This window comes from Rhinopithecus bieti, unplaced genomic scaffold (assembly GCF_001698545.2).
Source record: "Rhinopithecus bieti isolate Rb0 unplaced genomic scaffold, ASM169854v2 scaffold_31765, whole genome shotgun sequence".
Lineage (NCBI taxonomy): Eukaryota > Metazoa > Chordata > Mammalia > Primates > Cercopithecidae > Rhinopithecus > Rhinopithecus bieti.
The window spans coordinates 287,345-308,796 of NW_016813614.1; the positions used below are offsets into that span (position 1 = coordinate 287,345).

Sequence of the window (21,452 nt, forward strand, 5' to 3'; positions counted from 1 at the left end):
GAGATGCTATCTAAAAGGTGATCATAAAATTTAGTATCTGAAGGCTTTTAATTTTAAAAAATATATCAAATCAATGCACAGCCAACAATTCTTTAAATTTCAGATTAACAGGCATTAAATATCTATTGAAAATTCAATCTACAAAGGCTCTTCTGTGCCTTATTTCATTTACTTATGTTTATATTTCTTTCCTCATGGCTTTTTTACATTTGATTCCCAATATTTCTTCTCCAGTTTTCTCAAATGCTCTTTTCCTCTCCCCTTCCACCAAAGTCCATTATTATCTCTTATTTTCTATCTCAAAGTAGAATTTCCCTGAGAGCCATCATTAAAAGTCTTCATATATGTCATTATGTTCACCTAATCTCAAGCAAGATAAGATTTTTTTTTTCTCCCTTGATCGTACTCACTTCAAGTTTTTCATTGACATATTTCATCTGCCATTAAAATAGCTCTCAGGTTCATTTACCACATTCATTTTAAAGATCATTATTTACACGGGAGACTATAAAATCAGTTTTCCTTGGAATAATTAAGACTGGAAGAGCTGTCTTCTTGTCAGAACTGGTTTAGGTAAAAATTGCCTTAAAGTATGGAAAATATACTAGACACAGTAATGTCTTTCTAAGTCATATAGTATATAATAAGACAATATTCATTATTTGGGCCATTGTTTAACATATTCTTCTCTACAAAAGAACACTCACTCAATAATACAATAAAGCCTTCGGTGTTGAGATGGAAGGGTCAGAAATGAACTAGATACTTTTAAAACATGAAATACTTAGTAGTAATGCCTCAGTTTCTTTCCTGAACAGGAGTAGATTTGTCAAACTCTTAAAAAGTAGGAAACATTTCTGCTGTTAGTCAATTTGAACTAGTTTTCTAAACAATAATAATTTTTAAATACTCAAGGTGATATGTAGTCTGCATTGCTGAAATGGTACGGTAGGTCCCCTTGAGCCATTGTAGGAAAAACACAATTATACTAGATTCTGCCAATTTTAATGATTTAATGAGAAAAAGATTGATCTCTATGAAAGGCAATCTTGAAATAATAGGATATTAATGAATATTAAAAGCTAAATAATACATTAAATCACCAAGTGGTTGTAGAAAGCTTTCTTTGTGTCTGATGTAGTTCTAAGTGCCATAAACATGCATAAGTATAATACTGGCCTTGCTATTGAGTACCTTATAGTCAGAAAACCAGAAGTAACTATTATCCAAAGCAATAACTGTTAAGTGTCATAAGAAAGTAAAAATCTCAGAGCCCCACAAATCTCAGAAAGAAAAAGGGTCATTTTAGGCTGTTCACATTTAATCAAGAATCAGGGGATATGCTGTTAGTTGGCTTTAATGGATTGGTAGCATTTCAACAAATGATGAAGGGAGAGGAGATAAAAAATTCCAGGCAGCAGAAATATAAATAGAGGTGAATGTACAGAAATAGAAAAGCCAAAGACAGGATAGAAAAGTTCTGAGCAGACTTTGGCTAAAATGCCAGCCACATGTAGGTGAGTCAATGTAAGTGCTGACAAGTTGTCTGAGATCAAATTTTGGTTGATTTTAGGTGCAAAGTTAAGAACTTAGAACTTTATTTCTTAGGCAGATGAGAAGCATAAAGAGAATATGCAATATTTTATTTTAATCACAACCTCAACTGTTATGAGTTTTCTGGTAATACTTCAACTTGGGTATTTTAGTGTCTTTACTATAAAATGAAGCATGTGTCTAAAAATCACAAAGATAGTAAGCAGTATTTGTTCCAAATCCATAGTATTTATACAAAACAATACAGAATGGCTCCTATAATAATATGAGCAGGGTAGCATTTGTGGAAGATCAAATAGTGTTGTAGAATGTAGGGCAAAACAGTGAAGGAAATGACTCAAGTGAGGACATCATGAAATGATTATAAAAATAGTCCAGGTGAGTTGAAATAGAAACCAGGGGTAATTGTGGTAAGAACATAATGGAAAATAAATATTTCAAATGATACTACAGAAAATCTACTCAGCTTCTCTATGAATTATAAAGAGGATACCAGTATAACTTCAAGTGGCTAGTTTCTTCTGTGTTAAAGGTAATTTTTTTTAACAAAATCTCATTAAAAAGTTAACTTATTTAGGACCCAAAAAAATTTAATAGCAGATATTTAAATACTAAGAAATAGCTCAGTGATTCCAAATATAATTTTTAAATACTCAAAATGTTATAAGATATATTTATAATATTTAATCCATCTGCTTTATGTTTTTTCTTTCTATAATGTGGGTTAAAACAGGCTAGCTAGTAAAATTAGGGCCAAATAAGCGTGTTGTTATATGTTGTTATATGGCTTTAAATTATTTTTTAAATTGATATTTTCAATTCATTTATATTGGAAAGGAGGTTGTGTGCAAGATGGTAATTTAACCAAGGAGCTGGAGGAATTAAAAATAAATTTTGTTTTCAAATCAACGGAAAGCATCATTAATTATAAGTACGTTTTTGATCCCTGTCACTGTGGCATCAAATCACAGAATTATTAGAAGAAAATCAGTAAAAGGAACTGAAACTCCTATGACTTTTTTATTCCATTGTAAGCCATATCAAAGCTTTAGAACTAAGAGAAATGCTTCCAAGTTATTTATTCTAAGGTTAAATTAGAGGGCATTTAAAAATGTATATTTGATGTGTCCCTACAAATTGTAATCCTGGGACTAGAACTTCTCTCTCAGGGTAAGGATCAGGAGGAGCTTAGGCATCTAACTGACATCTTGGCCTCCAGCATCAAACAGTGAATGCAGTTCACTGCAAGCCAACAAAGACAAGGATCAGACTTGAGTAAAATGAGATGATGTAAGAAGGACCAAGAAAGAGAGGGGAGATGTCAGAAGACAGAATTTCTCCTCTAGGCACATTTGTAATTTTGCACCAATTTGTGAGTAATCCTTTATATGTTCAAAACAACATACTGGTTCTATTCAAATTAAGCAACATGCAAGTGTTGCTGCCAGGGATCTCTATCCTAAATAAAAGACTCCTAGTATACATACAGTAGTCACTTTTATTGCTTTCATGTAGAAATGTTTAGCTACCTCAGCTAGCTAAACATTCATATCTGCACTTAAATCAATAACCACATTTATGTCTTGGTATCAATAACATGGGAGTTGGTTGAAGAACAAATTTTGTCCAACTGTGGACAAAAAACCATTTGTGGTGCTTGAAAAATTAAATGTTCTTATGTAAAAGAAAAATTAAACATAGATCTTACACCTTTAACCAAAAAATCAACTAAAAATGGATCATGGATCTAAATATAAAACATAAAACTATAAAATTCCTATAAGATAATAAAGGAAAAAAATATATGATCTTGGATTTGGCAGTCACTTTTTAGATATAACATGAAAAGCACTATCCATAAAAGAAAAACTTGATGTTAGAGTCATTAAAATTAAAAACTTCTGTTCATCAAAAGACAATGTTAAGAGAATGAAAATGCAAGTCATACACTGGGGAATGTGTTTGCAACACATATTCTGATAAAGGACTTGTATCCAAAATACAAAGAACTCTTAAAATACAACAGTAGGAAAATAATAAAAAACCTAATTTTTAAAAACAGTTACAATATTTGAATAGATACTATACACACAAATATTACAGATGGCAAATAAGTAGATGAAAAGTGGCTCAATGTGATATGTCATTAGGGAATTGCAAATTAAAACAATGAGCTGCTACTACACACCTATCAGAATGGCTAAAATCCAAAACAGTGGCAAAACCTGAGGGTAAGAAAATGGCGCAATGGGAACTCTCATTCTTGATGAAAATGCAAAATCGTACAGCCCTTTGGAAAACAGTCTGACAGTTTCTTGCAAAACTAAACATAGTCTTATCATATGATCCATAAATTGTACTTTATCCAAATGAGTTGAAAACTTATGTCCATACAAAAACCTGCACACAAATGTCTAGCAATCATAGTCATAATTACCAAAACTTGAGAGCAATCAAGATGTCCTTTAATAGATAAACAGACCTATAAGCTGTGGCTTGGAATTATTCAGCAATAAAAAGAAAGAAGCTATCAAGCCAAGAAATGACATGGAGGGAACTTAAATACATATTGCTAAGTGAAAGAAGCCAGTATAAAAAGGCTACATGTATGTGATTCCAAATATATGACATTCTGGGAAAGGCAAAACTATAAAGCCAGTTAAAAAAAAGTAAATAGCTCCCCAGGGTAAGGCAGGGAGTGAGGGAAGGAGAGATTAACAAGAGGAGCACAGGATACTTTTAGAGCTATAAAACTATTCTGTATGAAACTGTAATGGTAGATACATGGCATTGTACACTTTCCAAAAACTGTAGAATGTATAATACAAAGAGTAAGCCCTATAATAAACTATGGACTATAGGTAATAATAGTGTTTTAATATTGGTTAATCAGTTATAACAAATGTACCACACTAATTCAAAATATAACAGGGAAAACTGTGCAGGGAGAGTGGTGGGCATATGGGAACTCCCTGTTTCTGCAAAATGTTTCTGTAAACCTATACGTTTTCTAAAAAATAAAGTCTATTAATACTTTTTGATTAAAAAATTATGAACTAAACAGTTCCTGAGAAAAACAGAACTATGCTTAAGAACATTAAGGAAAAAATGTCTTTATAATGTTAATCGTGTCTAGTTCCACCAAAATTATCAAACTGTACTTGAATTAAAAGGATGATTTCAATGTGTACAAAGAAAGGGTATGTTATATTAATCATTGAAATATTTTAAGACTCTTTAGCTATTTTAGATGAATTTATAAAAATGAATGCACCAAATGGAACATGGAAATGTTGAGAACAATGACATTGAGTAAAAAAACAAGGTAAATGAGAACAGTCAAAAGGTATCACCTGTAACCTTTTATAAAGGCAAAAAATAATAATCTTAACAAAATAAATCTACCCACTCTTGGCAACAATGTGGGATAGAGGACAGTATCACCCGAACTGATAAAGATTAAATTGTTCCAAACTTTTTGGAGGGCATATAATTCTGTATTGAAATTTTAAATGTGTAAACCACATGACCCAGCAATCTCATCTAGAAATTTATCCTCAGGAGATAACCAGTCATGGGCAAAAAAGATTTAAGTACAAGAAGATACATTCAAGTCTTGTATAATTCGAAAAATTGGAAGTAACACACATGTCCATCAAAGAGGAAACTATTAAATAAATCATGGCCACACATTACAGTGGATTACTATGCAATCATCAAAATGGAGCTGCTATACATTTCTTTGACAAAAAACACCTTGATTACAAATCCAGTTTGTAAAGGAGGTTGTAAAATTACAATATGACATGATTTATATACAATTATATATAGGTTGTTGGCATATATACATTTGTATGTATTTCTCTGTTTTTTTTGGGTGCAAAGATAGTTTGCTTTTACTTTTATACTTTACTTTTTAAGACTGTAGACCTAGAAAAAAAAATCATTAAAACAAGCAGGCAAACAAACAAGACATGGAGGCTTATATGTGGGGACCTCCATGAAGGAGACTCAAATGGTTTGGCTCTGTGTCTTCACCCAAATCTCATGTTAAATTGAGATTCCCATTGTTGGGGAGGGACCTGATGGGAGGTGATTTGGTCATGGGGGTGTATTTCCTTCTTGCTAGTCTTGTGATAAGGAGTGAGTTCTCACAAGATCTGATGCTTTAAAAGTGTGTGGCACTTCTCCCTTCACTCTATTTCCTGCTGCCATGTGAAGATGTGCTTGCTTCCTCTTCGTCTTCTGCTATGATTGTAAGTGTCCTGAGGCCTCCCAGCCATGCTTCCTACTAAGCCTGCAGAACCGTGAGTCAATTAAATCTCTTTTCTTCATAAGTTACCCAATCGCAGGGAGTTTTTTATTTATAGCAGTGTGAGAATGAACTAATACAGAGACATAGCCATGTGGATTACCCTACTTCATCAAATTATCATCATCAGCAGCAGCAGCATCAATGTTGTAGCCACAGTTCCTTGTAGTAGGATTTGGAATTACAAATATCATTACCCATTTCTGGAAACTTCATTAAGCAACACAGTCTTCCACTTACTACCCTTCTGTTATTTGTATAGTCCTAGAAATCTTTAACCATATGGCAGGTGTACACTCTCCTCCCTCCAATTATTTCTTCACCTACTTAGAAAACTTTAATGAGTTCTCATTGCTGTTACAGCAAAGATGAAATGTTTTAAGACCCTGCATGAGTGGCTGATAGACATCCTCTCCAAACTCACAGTAAGCCACATTCTTTGCTGCAATCCAGTCACAGTAGTCTTCCTTCAGTCCCTCATACTTGCTGGGCTCCCTCCTTCTACAAGCTCTTCACACAGTCTGTTCCTTCTTCCTTTTCCTCTTTCCCTTCCCCTGGTTAACTTCTGCTTACCCTCTACATCTTACCTCAGGCATAGTGTCCTCAGGAGAACCCTTTTTGACCTCCCTCACTAGTAGAAATCCCCCATTATGGAATCACATAACATCATGTATTACTTCTTTTTTGTTTTTGCTCTTATTATGGTTTCAATTTATGATAAATTTGATTAATATCTGTCTCCCCTACTTCAGAATAAACTCCAGTAGTACAAAGAGAATATCTAGTTTTGCTTACCATTGCACTACAAGGACACAGCCTGATACACAGAAGGAATTCAACAAATTATTCATTTAATGAATACATGAATCAATCAACCAACCAATCAATCAATCAATCTCGAAGCTAACAGAACTCTTAGATCCTCCATTATTGGACCCAGTTTAGCACAGGAGGCTGTGATGTTTACATTTTACATTACAACAAGAAATTATGTATATACAATCATGGACCTTATACAGAAGTATTTTCAAATACCAGCAAAATCAGAGTAAAAGGTATTTCCTCTTAGTACTAAACATTATGTTGGCCCCAACCCACTTGAAATTAGAATTAATGCCACTATTGATTCAATTAACTAAATGTGTCATTGTTGAAAACCTCTAAGACAGCTATAGAAAAAATGACGATGGTGTTTCTTTTGCTGACTTTCAGTCTGATGATCGAGGCAGATGCCTTTTCAAATCTTTCCAGCTATTGAATGTATAAAATATAGCAAGTGACACTATAGAAACCATCACCCATCAAAGATATTCATGATTTGATATAATATTTAAAGCTTTTATTGTAGGTTGCTATCTTAAATGATGATAGGACAAAAAAAAAAAAAAAGAATCCAGAGTAAAAAAAAAAAAAAAAAATTTTTTCTTCAAAAAATCTTTTGGTTGCTTTATCAAGATGTCAAGAAGCTGAAGGCCTCTGACATGAATAGTCATGCCCTGCCAGTGAGATTAAGGATAAAATCAAGATTTGCACAGACAACATATAGAACCTCTTAAAGAGTTTCTTCAGTTTCTGGTTTATATTGGTCTTAAAAGCAAATTGGGATGGCCATGTTGGCTCACACCTGTAATCTCAGCACTTTGAGAGGCTGAGGTGGGCAGATCACCTGAGGTCAGAACTTTGAGACCAGCATGGCCAACATGGTGAAACCCTGTCTCTACTAAAAATACAAAATTAGCCAGGCATGGTGGCACATGCCTGTAGTCCCAGCTACTTGGGAGGCTGAGGCAGGAGAACAGCTTAAACTCAAAGGGTAAAGGTTGCAGTGAGTCCAGACTGCACCACTGTACTCCAGCCCAGGCAACTGAGGAAGACTCCTTCTCAAAAAAAGGAAAAAAAAAAATCGAATTCTGCATAAGCCATATTCTGGAATTCAGCCAATTACCACTGAAACTCAATGACACTAATAGTTTGGGGTGAGATTACGTGGAGGACAACATTTGAGTGTATGAAGAACCCTTACAAATACGGATAAAATTAGCTATGCTTTAGATCCCCTGACTGTTGGAATTAGTCAGTAGCAGAAAGATAAATATGGATTTTGGCACCCAGAACTGGAACAAGTTTTTTGAGGAGAAAAGCTGTTATGTAAACTATAAGTAAAAAAGTAAGCCCAGAGACAACAAACAATAAGCCCTATTGATTCATCTTTGTCCAACAGTATTTTCAAAATCACTTGCCTCAGAGAAAGCAATCTCAATTCAGATTATAGTTAAATATGAAGGGCAATGATGACATTTGAGAAAGGATTAAAGTTTCTATAATCATTAAGAAAATACACTTCCTAGAAATCTTACCTTTTGGCACATTTCAGTATCTGCAGTGAGCTGCTTCTGCCTTGATTTTACACTTGAATGGACTTCAGTGAGTCATCAGGATAGCCACTGCTCAGTTATTTCTGTCCTGTTTTGGCAGTTACATGTAAGCTGGTTGGCCACCAGCAACTCCACTCAAGTATTCATAGTAGCTGAATGCACACTGGTATAAGGAAGACGTGGAATGAGAAGGTTCCTTTCTGGTTAAGGGGAAAAAGTCAGAGTACTTACTAGGATGAAAGAGCTTTTACACTGGAATGAGAATGGATTAAAGAAGGAGAGAAATTCACTTGGCACAGTCTTCTGTAATTGATTGGACAGAGATTATTTAAACTCCTTTAACATGGTTTGTACTTCTAATTAGGTCATGTTTAGGGTTCTAGAAAACAATTCCCAAAGAAAAAAATATCTGCCTTCTACATAGAAGAGTTAATTGCCACTTCAATATACACTCCATTGTTCAAAACCAGCTAAGAGTATGTTCAAAAGAAAAAACCCATTCCATCCTGTCAGCAGGATTCACACATTTTATATGAAGGAGTTTGCAAATTACAGAGCACTTAACATGCCAGGTCTTCTGAATTTTGCTAAACTTATTTGATAACCACTTATAAAATAAAAGGGATTGGTGGAGCAAGGTGGCTCATGCCTGTAATCACAGCACTTTGGGAGGCCAAGGTGGGTGGATCTCCTGAGCCCAGGAGTTCATGAACAGCCTGGGCTACGTGGCAAAACCCTACCTTTACAAAAATTAGCCAGGCATGGTGGCACATGCTTGTAGACCCAGTGACCAGAGAGGCTGAGGTGGGAGAGTCAGCCAGGGGGGTTGTGGTTGCAGTGAGCCAAGATTGCACCATTGTACCCACAAGCCTGGGCAACGGAGAGACAGCCTGTCTCAAAAAATAAAAATTTAAAAAAGGCATAAGAAACTACCGTAATCGATGGACACAATTGCTTTCACTGGCATTTCTTTTCTGAGCACTTACAGTTTTGCTTTTTTCTAATAAACAATATCATACTTATTGGCTAGAATTTTACTGTAATTTACATAAATTCTTGACACAATTTTTGAATTAAAAAATAGCTACATATTCAAATGCTGAAGAAAATAGAGATGAATGAGAACTAACTTCTCCTGACATTGCAATTCTGTTTCTGTCATCTTAGATATCATGGTTGAGTTCTCTTTCACCTGCAAACTTCACATCAGTCTGGTTTTTTAAGCAAAAACTTTCCAAAAATCCAGTACTAGACTTCAACTTAAATCCCATAGGCCATAATTAAGTTACATTGCTTAGTCTAGTTAAAAGAAAAGTGCTAAAAGTATTTCTTTTCCAGCCTCAATTCCTAGAAGTGGCAAGGGAGAAGGAGGTAGAAATGAATGGTGAATTAGCCTAACAGTACTGGCCCCTATATTAGTCAGGGTTCTCCAAAGAAATAGAACCAACAGAAGATACTGTAAACTGACATATAGAAAGACATTTATTGCAAAGAATTGGCTCATATGATATGGAAGCCATGAAGCCCCACAATTTGCTGTCTGCAAGCTGAAAGGTGAGGAAAGGCAGTGGTGAAATTCAGACTGATCGCCTGAGAACCAGGGAGGTCAATGGTGTAAATCCAGGTCAAGTCTGATGGCCCAAGAACCAGGAGCACTAATGCTGGAGGACAGGAGATGGTGAATGTTCCAGTTCAAGCAGAGAAGGTGAATTTGCCCTTTCTCTTCCCCTTTGGTGGTAATCATGCAGTCAATTGATTGGATGATGCCTGCCTACTTTGGTGAGGGTAATCTGCTTTACCTGCTCAACCTATTCAAATGCTCATCTCTTATATTCTAATAGGTACTTCCAGGAATACTGTTTTATCAACTATCTGGGTATCACTTAGTCCAGTCAAGTTGACAAATAAAATTAGCCATTACAACCACAAAAATTGTATGTTTGAAACAAGTTATATAAGAACAGGGGCTTTTTCTATTGGTTTTATATCCCTGAGGTAGAGCACACTGCTTGGCACAGAGTAATGTCCAATAAGTGGCTGATGGATGAATGGATTGGTAAATGAATGGAATATAGGTAGTTGTTGAAAGTATATTATCAAAGCATATTGAAAGCATTGGAGGTTATTCCCAATTAAATATTAAATGAAAAAAGCAGAATGCAAACATATATATTATATGATCTCAATCCTAAAACATACACATAGAAATAGGTTTGAAAATAAATTCCAGGTTGTTAAAAGTGGTTCTCTCTAGTTAGTATTTTTATGAGTTACAACCCTGCTGCACGTCAGCATCTACATTGTAAAACAGATGAATCCCCAACTCAGGTCATGATGATAATAAAATGAAATGAATATATCTCATTTGTTAGGTATCCAAAAGAACATATTTTCTTCCCTTTCTTATTTTTTATTAAGGTTCTGGCCAGTTTTTAAATTTTGTGATCCAGCCTTGTTTTCTTTCTATCCTGATTCCCTCAATCTCTCCTCTGCATAACTTATAAAGCTTACGGTTACATTTTTCTGATCCTCTACTATAAAACAATATTGTCTATGAAATGGTAAAAATAAATTGGTGACCATCTTTATATTTCTGAGGAGCAATGCATCTGCTTTTTCTAATTGAAATAGCATTATTCCCTACTAGAAAATATTTTCATGCTATAATTATTCAGTATTTTAATAAGCACAGTGTGTCACTCACTCTATCAGACTAATATAATAAAGTTCTTACTATCCAGGGGGTGACATTCCAGAAAAAAACAAACAGATGTACCAAAAATTATTGGTAAATTAGGTAGATGCACCAGTGAACAGTGTGTTACTCACTCTATCAGACTAATGCAATACAGTCCTTACTCTCAACGGGCTCACATTCCAGAAAAAAACATACAGATGTACCAAAAATTAGTGGTAAATTAGGCAGATGCACTGGTAATGCTAAAGCTACACTGAAGGTACAGGCACAAGCATGGTGAAAAGCTACAGGATCAACCTAAGGGCAGGAAGGATCAAGGCAGCTTTATTAAAGAGGAGGTAACAGAAGAGCAGGTCTGTATTTCAGGAACAGTTAAACTGAGTGGAAGCAAAGGGGTAAAGAATTAAAGAAGAAAAAGAGGATGTCTTCTGAAGAATTCCTTATTTCTATGTAAAGAAACTTTTTTTTCCCCCTTCAGTCTGTTTACTTACAAACCTACTTCAAAATCTAGAAAGTTTCTCATTTAAAAAATATTTCACTCTTTTAGAAAAGAAAGGTCTTAAAGCTGATAAGATGTCTTTCCAGCCAGAGATTTGTGTCTTAATTTATGCTTTTTCAAATCAGGCCATATTTCATAGACATTACTTTAATTCTTTTAAAAACCTGGGACACGATTACAAGTTGCACGCTTGCTGCAAAGAAATAATTCCACATTATCTTTCATTGCAACACAACTATAATTAACATCCCAGCTGTATCAATGGCTTTAGAAATTCATATGGTAGGTTTCAGCAGCTCACATAAAACATGGACACTTTTCTATTCAATAATATAGAATTATGCATCTGTGGCTAATATTTTTTCTTACAAATTTGCCATCTCTTTCACTACATTTACATTACATTTACAATGCTTATAGACTGAGACCCTCAAAAAAGGTCAACAGAGGCTGGGCGCCGTGGCTTACGCCTGTATTCCCGGCACTTTAGGAGGCTGAGGCAGGTGGATCACGAGGTCAGGAGCTCGAGACCAGCCTGACCAACATGGTGAAACTCTGTCTCTACTAAAAATACAAAATTAGCCAGGCATGGTGGCACATGCCTGTAGTCCCAGCTACTCAGGAGGCTGAGGCAGGAGAACCGCTTGAACCCGGGAGGCAGAGGTTGCAGTGAGCCAAGATCACACCACTGCACTCCAGCCTGGTGTCAGTGAGACTCTGTCTCAAAAAAAAAGAGAGAAAAATGGTCAATAGAGTATTGGGATGACTAAGGGCTCCAGAGTGGGGCTGCCTGGGATCAAATCCCAGCTCTGCCACTCACTCGCTCTATGATTCTTGGTACCTAACTTGTTTATCCCGCATTTCCTCTTTGTAAATGTAGACTGTAAGAATACCTACCTCATAGTGTCATTATGCAGATAAAATGATTTAATATTTTAAAGCATTTATTCTGTATCTTGACCCATAGGAAGTATTATACAAGCTTAGTTGTTTTTAATTATTTTTTTAATCATCAGTGTATTCCAGGACTAACATGATTCCTGGCACTCAACAGACAGTAAATATGTCTTCCCCAAATAAATGAAAAATATCATTACCAGATTGTTTTTTCCCATCTTATTCTTGTATTTTTCTCAGACTCTCTTTCTTTTACTTTCCCATGCCACATGCCCTTCTAAAAAGATTAAGATAATGATCTCTTATTCTTTCTCCCTCTTTCATTCTCATTTCAGATGTCCAGTCAATACTCCAACATAGTATGAAACCTTGGATTAGACATTGTGGTGTAATATCTCAGATCTCACTCATCACATTAAAAGATCGGCTTAGTTCAAAACATGTAAATTTGTTTTTTTCCAAGTACTATTCTTTAGAATAGTATTCTTTAGAACAAAAAATATTTTAGGCAACTACATAAGCAAGGTAAGGGAAGATTACAACCTTCTTGGCACAATTTTGGCAATCTCCAAAATCAGTTTATTATGTAGGCAATGGCCAATATTCTTTAAACTAGGTTACTTATAATTTTCTTAGATGACTGCACAGGTTTTTACTATACCCTAATAGGTAGACCCCAATTTAAAGTGAAGATTAATGCAAAAATGCATATAGATGTGCTTGTTGAATAGAAAGGACAATCAAGATGCAGAGGAGAGAACAGCGGGCAGACCTAAAGACTGCTAGCTCCCACCTTTTCTTCTGCAGTTTGCTTGCCTCTCTCTTGGCCTTCACAGAATCAGAGTTAGTGTCTTACTCTACAGTAAAGGAATGCTGGCTGAAGAGAATGTTGTGGCTGGTTCGATCTTCGATGCAGACCACTTAAGCTTTCTCCGTATCACTAATAAGGCTGTTACATGTTCTTATCAATGTGTGTTCACTGGTGTAGCACTTTGAATTTTCTTCAAGATCTTTACCTTTTCATTCACAACTTGGCTGTTTGGTGCAAGAGACATAGCTTTTGGTCTGCCTTGGGTTTTGACATGCCTTCCTCACTAATCTTAATCATTTCTAGTTCTTGCTGAAAGTGAGAGACATGTGACTCATTTCACTTGAACACTTAAAGGCCACTGTAGGGAGGCTTGAGGTGAGGGAGAGAGATGTGGGGGGAGGCTGATTGGTGGAGCAGTCAGAACACATATAACATTAATCAATTAAGTTTGCCATCTTCTATGGGTGTGGTTTGTGCCCTCCCAAAAAAACAATTACAGGAGTAACATCAAAGATAACTGATCACAGATCATCATAACAGATATACTAATAATGAAAAAGTTTTAAATATTGTGAGAATTGCCAAAATGTGACACAGAGACATGAAGTGAGAGCATGCTGTCGGAAAATGATGCTAATAGATTGTTTGATACAAAGTTGTCACAAAACTTCAATTTATTTTAAAAAATACCTGCAAAGTGAAATAAAGTGCAGTAAAACAAGGTATGCCTATACTTTTAAAGTATTATGACATTCATTCACCTGAATTGTTTATGTTTTACATTAAGAGACCTCAATATTGGAAAGTTAAGCATTGTGTCAATTATTTCCATGAAGCAAAGGATATAAGACAATAAAGAGTCAGACAATGTGGCCAGTAGAGATGAGCAGGGGCAGCCTGCTGAGGAACACAAGGTGTATGCTGGGAGCAAGAGGTAAGAAACAAGGAAGACAGAACTCCAGGAAGTATCTGAGGCAAGGGATAAAGTGCTAGGAAATTCTACACAAAAGCGACCAAGATAGAAATCAAGGTAGCCTAGGAAAGTACATACAAATGAAGGAAGATAAATTAGAAAGATAGGTAAGAAAATAGGCGGGTGAAGGAATAGGAGTAAAACAACAGTCAATGAGTCAGGAAACAAGTGCAATGTGAAGGCATCTAGAGATTGCTGTGAGATGTCTCTGTTCCTGGGTTTTCACTCGGTGAGCCAAAGACCTCTGGGCTTCCACAGTAGCCAAAGGCTAGTAATTATAGGATCTGTATCTTCAGATTCCAGGTTCTCTTGAGCTCCCCTGGATTACAGCAGTCTACGAGAAAACCTTTTATTGCCAAATCCAACTGAAAGCCAGAAGTAAGGGAGTACTTTGAAATAATCTACAAAAATTAGCTTCGTGGTGCGCAGAACCAGGTGGAGAGTCTACTGGGAAGGCAGAACAGAGGGTGAGTCTCACACAAGGTTTGTCAGTCATGACAACAATAGATTATTTAACAAAACCATATTGTTTGCCTGTCTTTACTTTAGGGGATTATACTTAATTCCCTCGGAGATTATACTTAATCTCTTTCTCACACCCCAGAAAACATCCTTTGCCTTCACAACTCAGCAAGGGTTGGAGGAAGTATTTTGTGTCTCTCTACTCCTCACTCATTAATTTTCTTCTATATCCTTTCCTCCCTACCTCTAAGGGAAGTGATTATGTGGTTGGAATGATTGAGACTGCAGAAATTGCTGCCACTGGTTGCAATTATTGTTTCTCTGAAACAAGACCCAGATTTACCACTCATAACTCCCTCACACGCTGCATGATGGATGTACCAGAAAATAAAATCCAGGATTTTGTGGACCGTGCATGTTCTTTCCCTAACCCCCACAGGAAGCACACCAGAGTCAGGCCCCCAACCTTCATTCCTGAGGTTAAGACTGGAATTGTCTCTTCTCATGTTCTGTGGTGCTCTCTAGTTGGCTCATTTAGGATTGCATGGGGTGCAAAATGTTCCATGCAGCCAAACGGTAAATGTACTTAGATTTGTGAAAAGAATGTAGGGCTGCCACCCCTACTTCAGCCTTAAGACAAAATCATGCTCTCAACAGTTTCACCAGAGAGAAATGCACTTTGAACCTGTGGGGACTTCACATTTATAAAGTTTATTTTCTTTGGCCTTAATGACCCAAGTATCTACTGTTGATGTTTTCTACTGGGATGAAGACAAAGAAGAAACCTATGTGATTTTCACCTCACTCCAATAATACATGTGAGAAACACACAGTACTAATGCTGGCTATGTGCCAGGCAATGGGAATACAGAAATGAATGAAAAGTGATGCTTTTCACCAAGGACCTCACATTCTAATCAGGGATATAAAAACCGTACTAGGACTCAAAGGAGTAAAAGGAGCACCAACAGAGAAGTACTTAATTCTGACTGGAGGAAGTCAAAGATCACTTTTGTTTTGGGTCTTGAAGAATGTGTGTCAGGTTCTTAAATTGAAAAGGAGAGAAGGGCCTTCCTGGCAAAGAAAGTAACATGCAGAAGCAGCAAGAGGCAGGGAAAGATGAAGAATCTGTAAATCACTGGGTTGGTTGAGTACATGGAATGACTGAGAAAGACAGAGAAACAATCCTTGAGAAAAGACTTGTCTCCAACATTTGCAGGACTCAGTAAAAACATAAATGAGGCCCACACACCACATGTTTAAGTATTTAAAAGGTATAAATCAAATGAAGCTACTGTTAAATAAAATATGCTCTAGCCTCCTCCATTTACAAATAAACAGTCTTAACAACATGGAGGCAACACTAGAATTTAGAATTCTTACATTCCTTAAGGCTTCATGGCAGTGCTCGGTAATGTGTGGAAAGACAGGTTCCATACTCTGGCCAGCCCCACTTCTCTTCCTCCCCTGGCTCCTTCTCTTAATGTGAGGGTTTTCTCTCACACATGATTGGACACTGCAGCCTGCAAAACTAAGCTCCATTCACACTTCCTGAGAAGTGCCATTTCTGGGCCATCCCTTAGGTGTAAGGGAAAGCACACTGGCAAACAGTCTACTCACGGAAGGGCAGAGCTATGGAGGAGGCCAGCACAGGCTCAGGAAGCAGGCTCAAGGCCATTTTTGGCAGGTAGAATTATGGGGTCCTGAGTGCCTCAAGCATAGCCTAAAAGAAGGCACAGCTGCAGGGTGGTCACCAGTCCTTGGTCCCAGATGTAACTTATGCTTGGGAAAAATCAGAACTAAAGAAGGGCCAGAATGGGTCCAGCTTATGGTGTCCAGGATACAAGTTCCTCTTGCTTGAGTCTAAACACTATTCCACTACAAAAGAAAGAAAAGAGAAAAGTCATAGAGGGATTTGCTCTTTACGTCTTCTGTTTATTATCTTGTAGGTAACATGGTTTCACTGAAGAAAACCACATGATTACACAGGCCTTGACGGAAGCAGTGTGGACTTGCTATCTTAAGGATCTGTAAGCTTGCTTGTACTATATTACGTCTTCTTCTTTCCCTTCCCCGCTCTTGTGAAGCTTTTCTTGAGCCCAAGCATTAGATAAAAAATCATTCCTTTCTCATAGTCTTTTTTTTTTTTTTTTGAGACGGAGTCTTGCTCTGTCGCCCAGGCTGGAGTGCAGTGGCCGGATCTCAGCTCACTGCAAGCTCCGCCTCCCGGGTTCACGCCATTCTCCTGCCTCAGCCTCCTGAGTAGCTGGGACTACAGGCGCCCGCCACCTCGTCCAGCTAGTTTTTTGTATTTTTTAGTAGAGACGGGGTTTCACCATATTAGCGAGGATGGTCTCTATCTCCTGACCTTGTGATCCGCCCGTCTCGGCCTCCCAAAGTGCTGGGATTACAGGCTTGAGCCACCGCGCCCGGCCAATCATTCCTTTCTCTATTTTCCTAGGGAACACTTTTCATAATTCTGTTTGCCATACATAGGCAATTTTGCTGCACAGATATTTGCTTTCCTCCATAGACTGTGAAATGATGAGATCACCTGTATGTAAAGTTAACTCTTAGTAAACTGGGAATTCTCTTTGTTAAATGAATGTATCACCTATGATGATACATTATGATGGAATGATTATATTATTGAAATATGGTGCATGTTACTGACTAGAGCAATAATTAAAGATAAAAACCCAAGTTATGCCTATTTCTCCTTACAACTGATAAAAGAATGAAACATTATTTCACATCTGAGTTATATTAGAGCACAGCTATTACATGAGTCCCAAGTCACATAAAGATTTGGGGGTTGTATTGGTTTCCTAAGGCTGCTGTTACCACAAATTTTCTGCAGTTATAAATTACAATAAACTTGGTGTCTTGAAACAACAAAAATGTATTATTGCATAGTTCTGGAGGTCAGAAGTCCAAAATTACTCTTAGTGGGCTAAAATCAAACTGCTGACAAGACTAGTTTCTTCCAAAGGCTCTACAGGAGAATCTGTTTCCTCTTCTTTGCTAAGTTCCAGAGGCCACTTATATTCCTTAGCTCATGACCCCATCTTTCATCTTCAAAGCCAGCTGCAGAGCATCTTCTAATCTCTCTCTGACTCTGAACTTCTTGTTTCTTACAAGGATCTGCTGTGATTACATTGGACCCACACAGATAATCCAGGATAATACCTCCATCTCAAGATCCTTAACTTGAACCATTTGCAAAGTTCCTTTTGCCATATAAAGTAACATACTATCAGGTTTCCTGGATTAGATCATGGACATCTTTGGGGGGTTATTATTAAATCTATTCAGGGGCAATTGTTTTTATTCACAAGTAAATCAATACTTTATATGAATGTAAAAGTTAGTTACACTTTGAGCATGCAATGTAAATGAAAAATGACTAAATAAAATGAAATTGTGCAGAACTGTCCCTAACCTTGTGAAGCGAACACACCTTGGAATTAGAGTGCACCAAGTGATAGACTACAGCGATCTATTATTAGGATTTTGCATACAGAAGATTACCACTGTATATACTTGATCTTGGCCAAGGAAGCTCTTTTTATTTAATTTGGAAATTTTATACAAATCGTGGGATTAGTCCATGGAAACTAAAACCATTGCAGGTGTGTGTGTGTGTGTGTGTGTGTGTGTGTGTGTGTGTGTGTGGTTAAGCACACATGCACATATGTATGAAAGGGAGACAAGATGGCACTTCACAAACTTTCCATGTTACTTACAGCTTACTGTAAAATAACTTCCATTAGATGGCACACTGCAAACGATATCAGCTTTATAATTTGATTGAAACACCATATTAAACTAAGTAATGGATTTAAGTATTGTTGCCAAGCAAAATTACATTAATTTTTACATTAAAATTTGTATCTGAATCTATCCTATTGCGTGACCACCACATACACCATGGTAATCTAGTAATTACACAGATCTGACTTATATTTTAAAATCACACTCAAAGCCTAAAACTTTTATTGGTTCACTTTGTAATTTCCCTAATATAGTGAGGTGTTCTTTTTTAAGTAAATAAAAAATATTATCATATTTTATATTTATCTTGTATATCAACACTGAATTTAGCATTTTCTTATAAAGATACACATTATCTAGCTTATACAGATATACATACTGACATAGCCATAGATATAGATCTGTTTTTTCCCTAAAGTGTCACACTTAAATATACAACTTACCAGTAATTGTGAGCCTCAAGATTAGCCTTAGGTAAACTGCAGAGAAATAAAATTTACCTCTTCTTTTACTGTTCTATGATGTGACACTTCATATACACCATCCTTCCTTATAAGACCCTCCTTTTTCTAATGGTTCCTAACAACGTTATCAAATTAAGCTACTCCAGATTCTACTCTCAGGTCACTTATACAGCCTATTCAAACACAACCAACCACAAAATACAGAAGTAAATCTATTGAATACCTTGACCAAATGGAGAATGAGTGCATGTTAAAATCAATATTGGCCAAGGTTAAGCCCAAAGTCGGTATTTTAATTATATATAATAAACTGCAAGGTCATAAGACAAAATCTGAGATGTTATCAAATAATTTTAATTATTAATTTCATATTAATATAATTTTATTATTTAAAATGTTGACAGTCAAATTTTAAAAGTTTGACATTATAGTACATAAATGATAATTTCTTACTACAGAGTTTCCACGATGCTTCTGTGGTCACCAAATTTCACATCTGCAATCATAAATACAGGTTCACTTTGCAGTGAATAAAGGCGATGCTTCTGTGGTCACCAAATTTCACATCTGCAATCATAAATACAGGTTCACTTTGCAGTGAATAAAGAAAATATTTAGGGTGTACGTCAATTTGCTCTATCATGTTATTTTCCTCATATGTTTTATATGTTTTTATGTCTACATTGAAGATGATTCATCATGTATCTTTTTAGAATTTGGGGGGTTTTCCTCTTACAAAATGTTGAAGTGCAAAGTTCACATTATTTTTCACTCTTGTCTACCAAATGTGAAGACTCCCAAAGTGAAACCTTCCTTTGTTTAATTTTTTTAATTAGAATTATGAAGTCATGTAATCTATTATTCTACCATTTATTAAAATTAAAATGTCATAAACATTTGTGGATTCAAAAAGAATATAATGTCTACCTCAGATATCTAATTAATACACTCACTCTTAATAGCCCCATTAGATTTCAATATATTTTCAAATTTATTTATGTGGAAATTGTTAATATTTCTGTTAATAAAATTAGGAGCATTCACAATTATTGCTCATGCTAGTATTTAACTCATATACTAATGTATACTTCTATATATAAATTCCATGGAAGATTTTCACTCTAAGTTACATCTAAAATATTTGCCTACTTTTAAAAATGAATGCTTATCTCCAATTTACAAAACCTCTAGAACTAATATATGAACTCAGCAAAACTGTAAAATTAACACACAAAAATCAGTAGTATCTCTACACACAAATAAATAATCAGAAAGGAAAGTGAGAAAACAATTCCACTTAAAATAGCATCAAAAATAATAAAATACTTAGCAATAAAGATACACATAGATTGAAAGTGAAAGGATGAAAAAAGATATTCCATGCAAACAGGAACCAAAATTAAGCAGGAGTAGCTATACTTAAATCAAATTAAGTAGACTTTAAGTCAAAAGTATAAAAGAGACAATTATATTGTTTGGTTGTTTGTCCCCTCCAAATGTCATGTTGAAATGGGATTGCCAGTGCTGAAGGTGGGGCCTGGTGATTAGATCATAGAGGCAGATCCTTCATGAATGGCTTCATGTCATCCCCTTGGCAATGGCTGAGTTCTCACTCAGAGATCTGGCTGTTTAAAAGTGTGTGGTGCCTCCCCACTTCTCTCTTGCTCCTGTTCTCGCCATGTGATGCACTGGCTTTCCCTTCACCTTCTACCATGATTGGGAACTTCCTGAGGCCCTCACCAGGAGCAAACACTGGCACCATGCTTGTCCAGTCTACAGAACCACGAGCCAATTAAAACTATTTTTTTAATTACCCTGATCCACTTATTTCTCTATAGCAACTTAAGAATAGACTAATAGAGACAAAGAAAGTCATTATATAATGATAAAGGGATACATTCATCAAGAGAATATAATAAATTGCAAATATATCACTACCCCAAACAGGAGTACTCAGATACATAAAGCAAATAATATTAGTTTTACATGGAGGAATAGACTCTAATATAATAACATTTAGGAACTACAACACCCCACTCTCCACTCTCCACATTGGACAGATTACCTGGACAGAAAATCAATAAACATCAGATTTGAACTGCACTACAGACATGGCATCAACAGAATGAAGGACAACAACCATATGATCATCTCAATACATAGAGAAAATACATTTGAAAAAAAATAACACCCTTTATGAAAACAGCTCTCAACAAATTAGGTATAGAAGGAGCATACATCAATACAATAAAGGCCATATATGCCAAACCCATAGTTAAGATCATACTGAATGGGGAAAAGCTGAGAGCTTTTCTGTAAGAACTCAAACAAGACGGCCAGGCGCGGTAGCTCACACCTGTAATCTCAGTACTTTGGGAGACCCAGGCAGGCGGCTTACCCGAGGTCCAGAGTTCAAGACCATCTTGGCCAACATGGTAAAAACACATCTCTACTAAAAATACATAAAATTACCTGGGCATGGTGGTGGGCGCCTGTAATTCCAGCTACCCAGAAGGCTGAGACAGAAGAATCGTTTGAACTCGGGAGGCGGAGGTTGCAGTGAGTTGAGATTGTGCCATTGCATGCCAGCCTGGGCAAAAGAGTGAAACTCCATCTCAAAAAAATAAAAACTA

General features: G+C 36.2%; 1 protein-coding gene across 2 annotated transcripts in view; it reads right to left on the bottom strand.

Annotated features, from left to right (window-relative positions):
- The window catches only part of KCTD8 (potassium channel tetramerization domain containing 8), a 291,198-nt gene that overhangs the window by 190,950 nt on the left and 78,796 nt on the right, over positions 1–21,452 (bottom strand). The window contains exon 2 of one of the 2 annotated variants that reach the window (XM_017848789.1): positions 19,273–19,386. The exons of the other annotated variant lie outside the window; for it this stretch is intronic. Coding sequence (XP_017704278.1) covers positions 19,322–19,386 — 65 coding nt within the window. The 3' untranslated portion in view covers positions 19,273–19,321. The remainder of the gene's footprint in view (positions 1–19,272; positions 19,387–21,452) is intronic. 2 annotated transcript variants of the gene reach the window in all.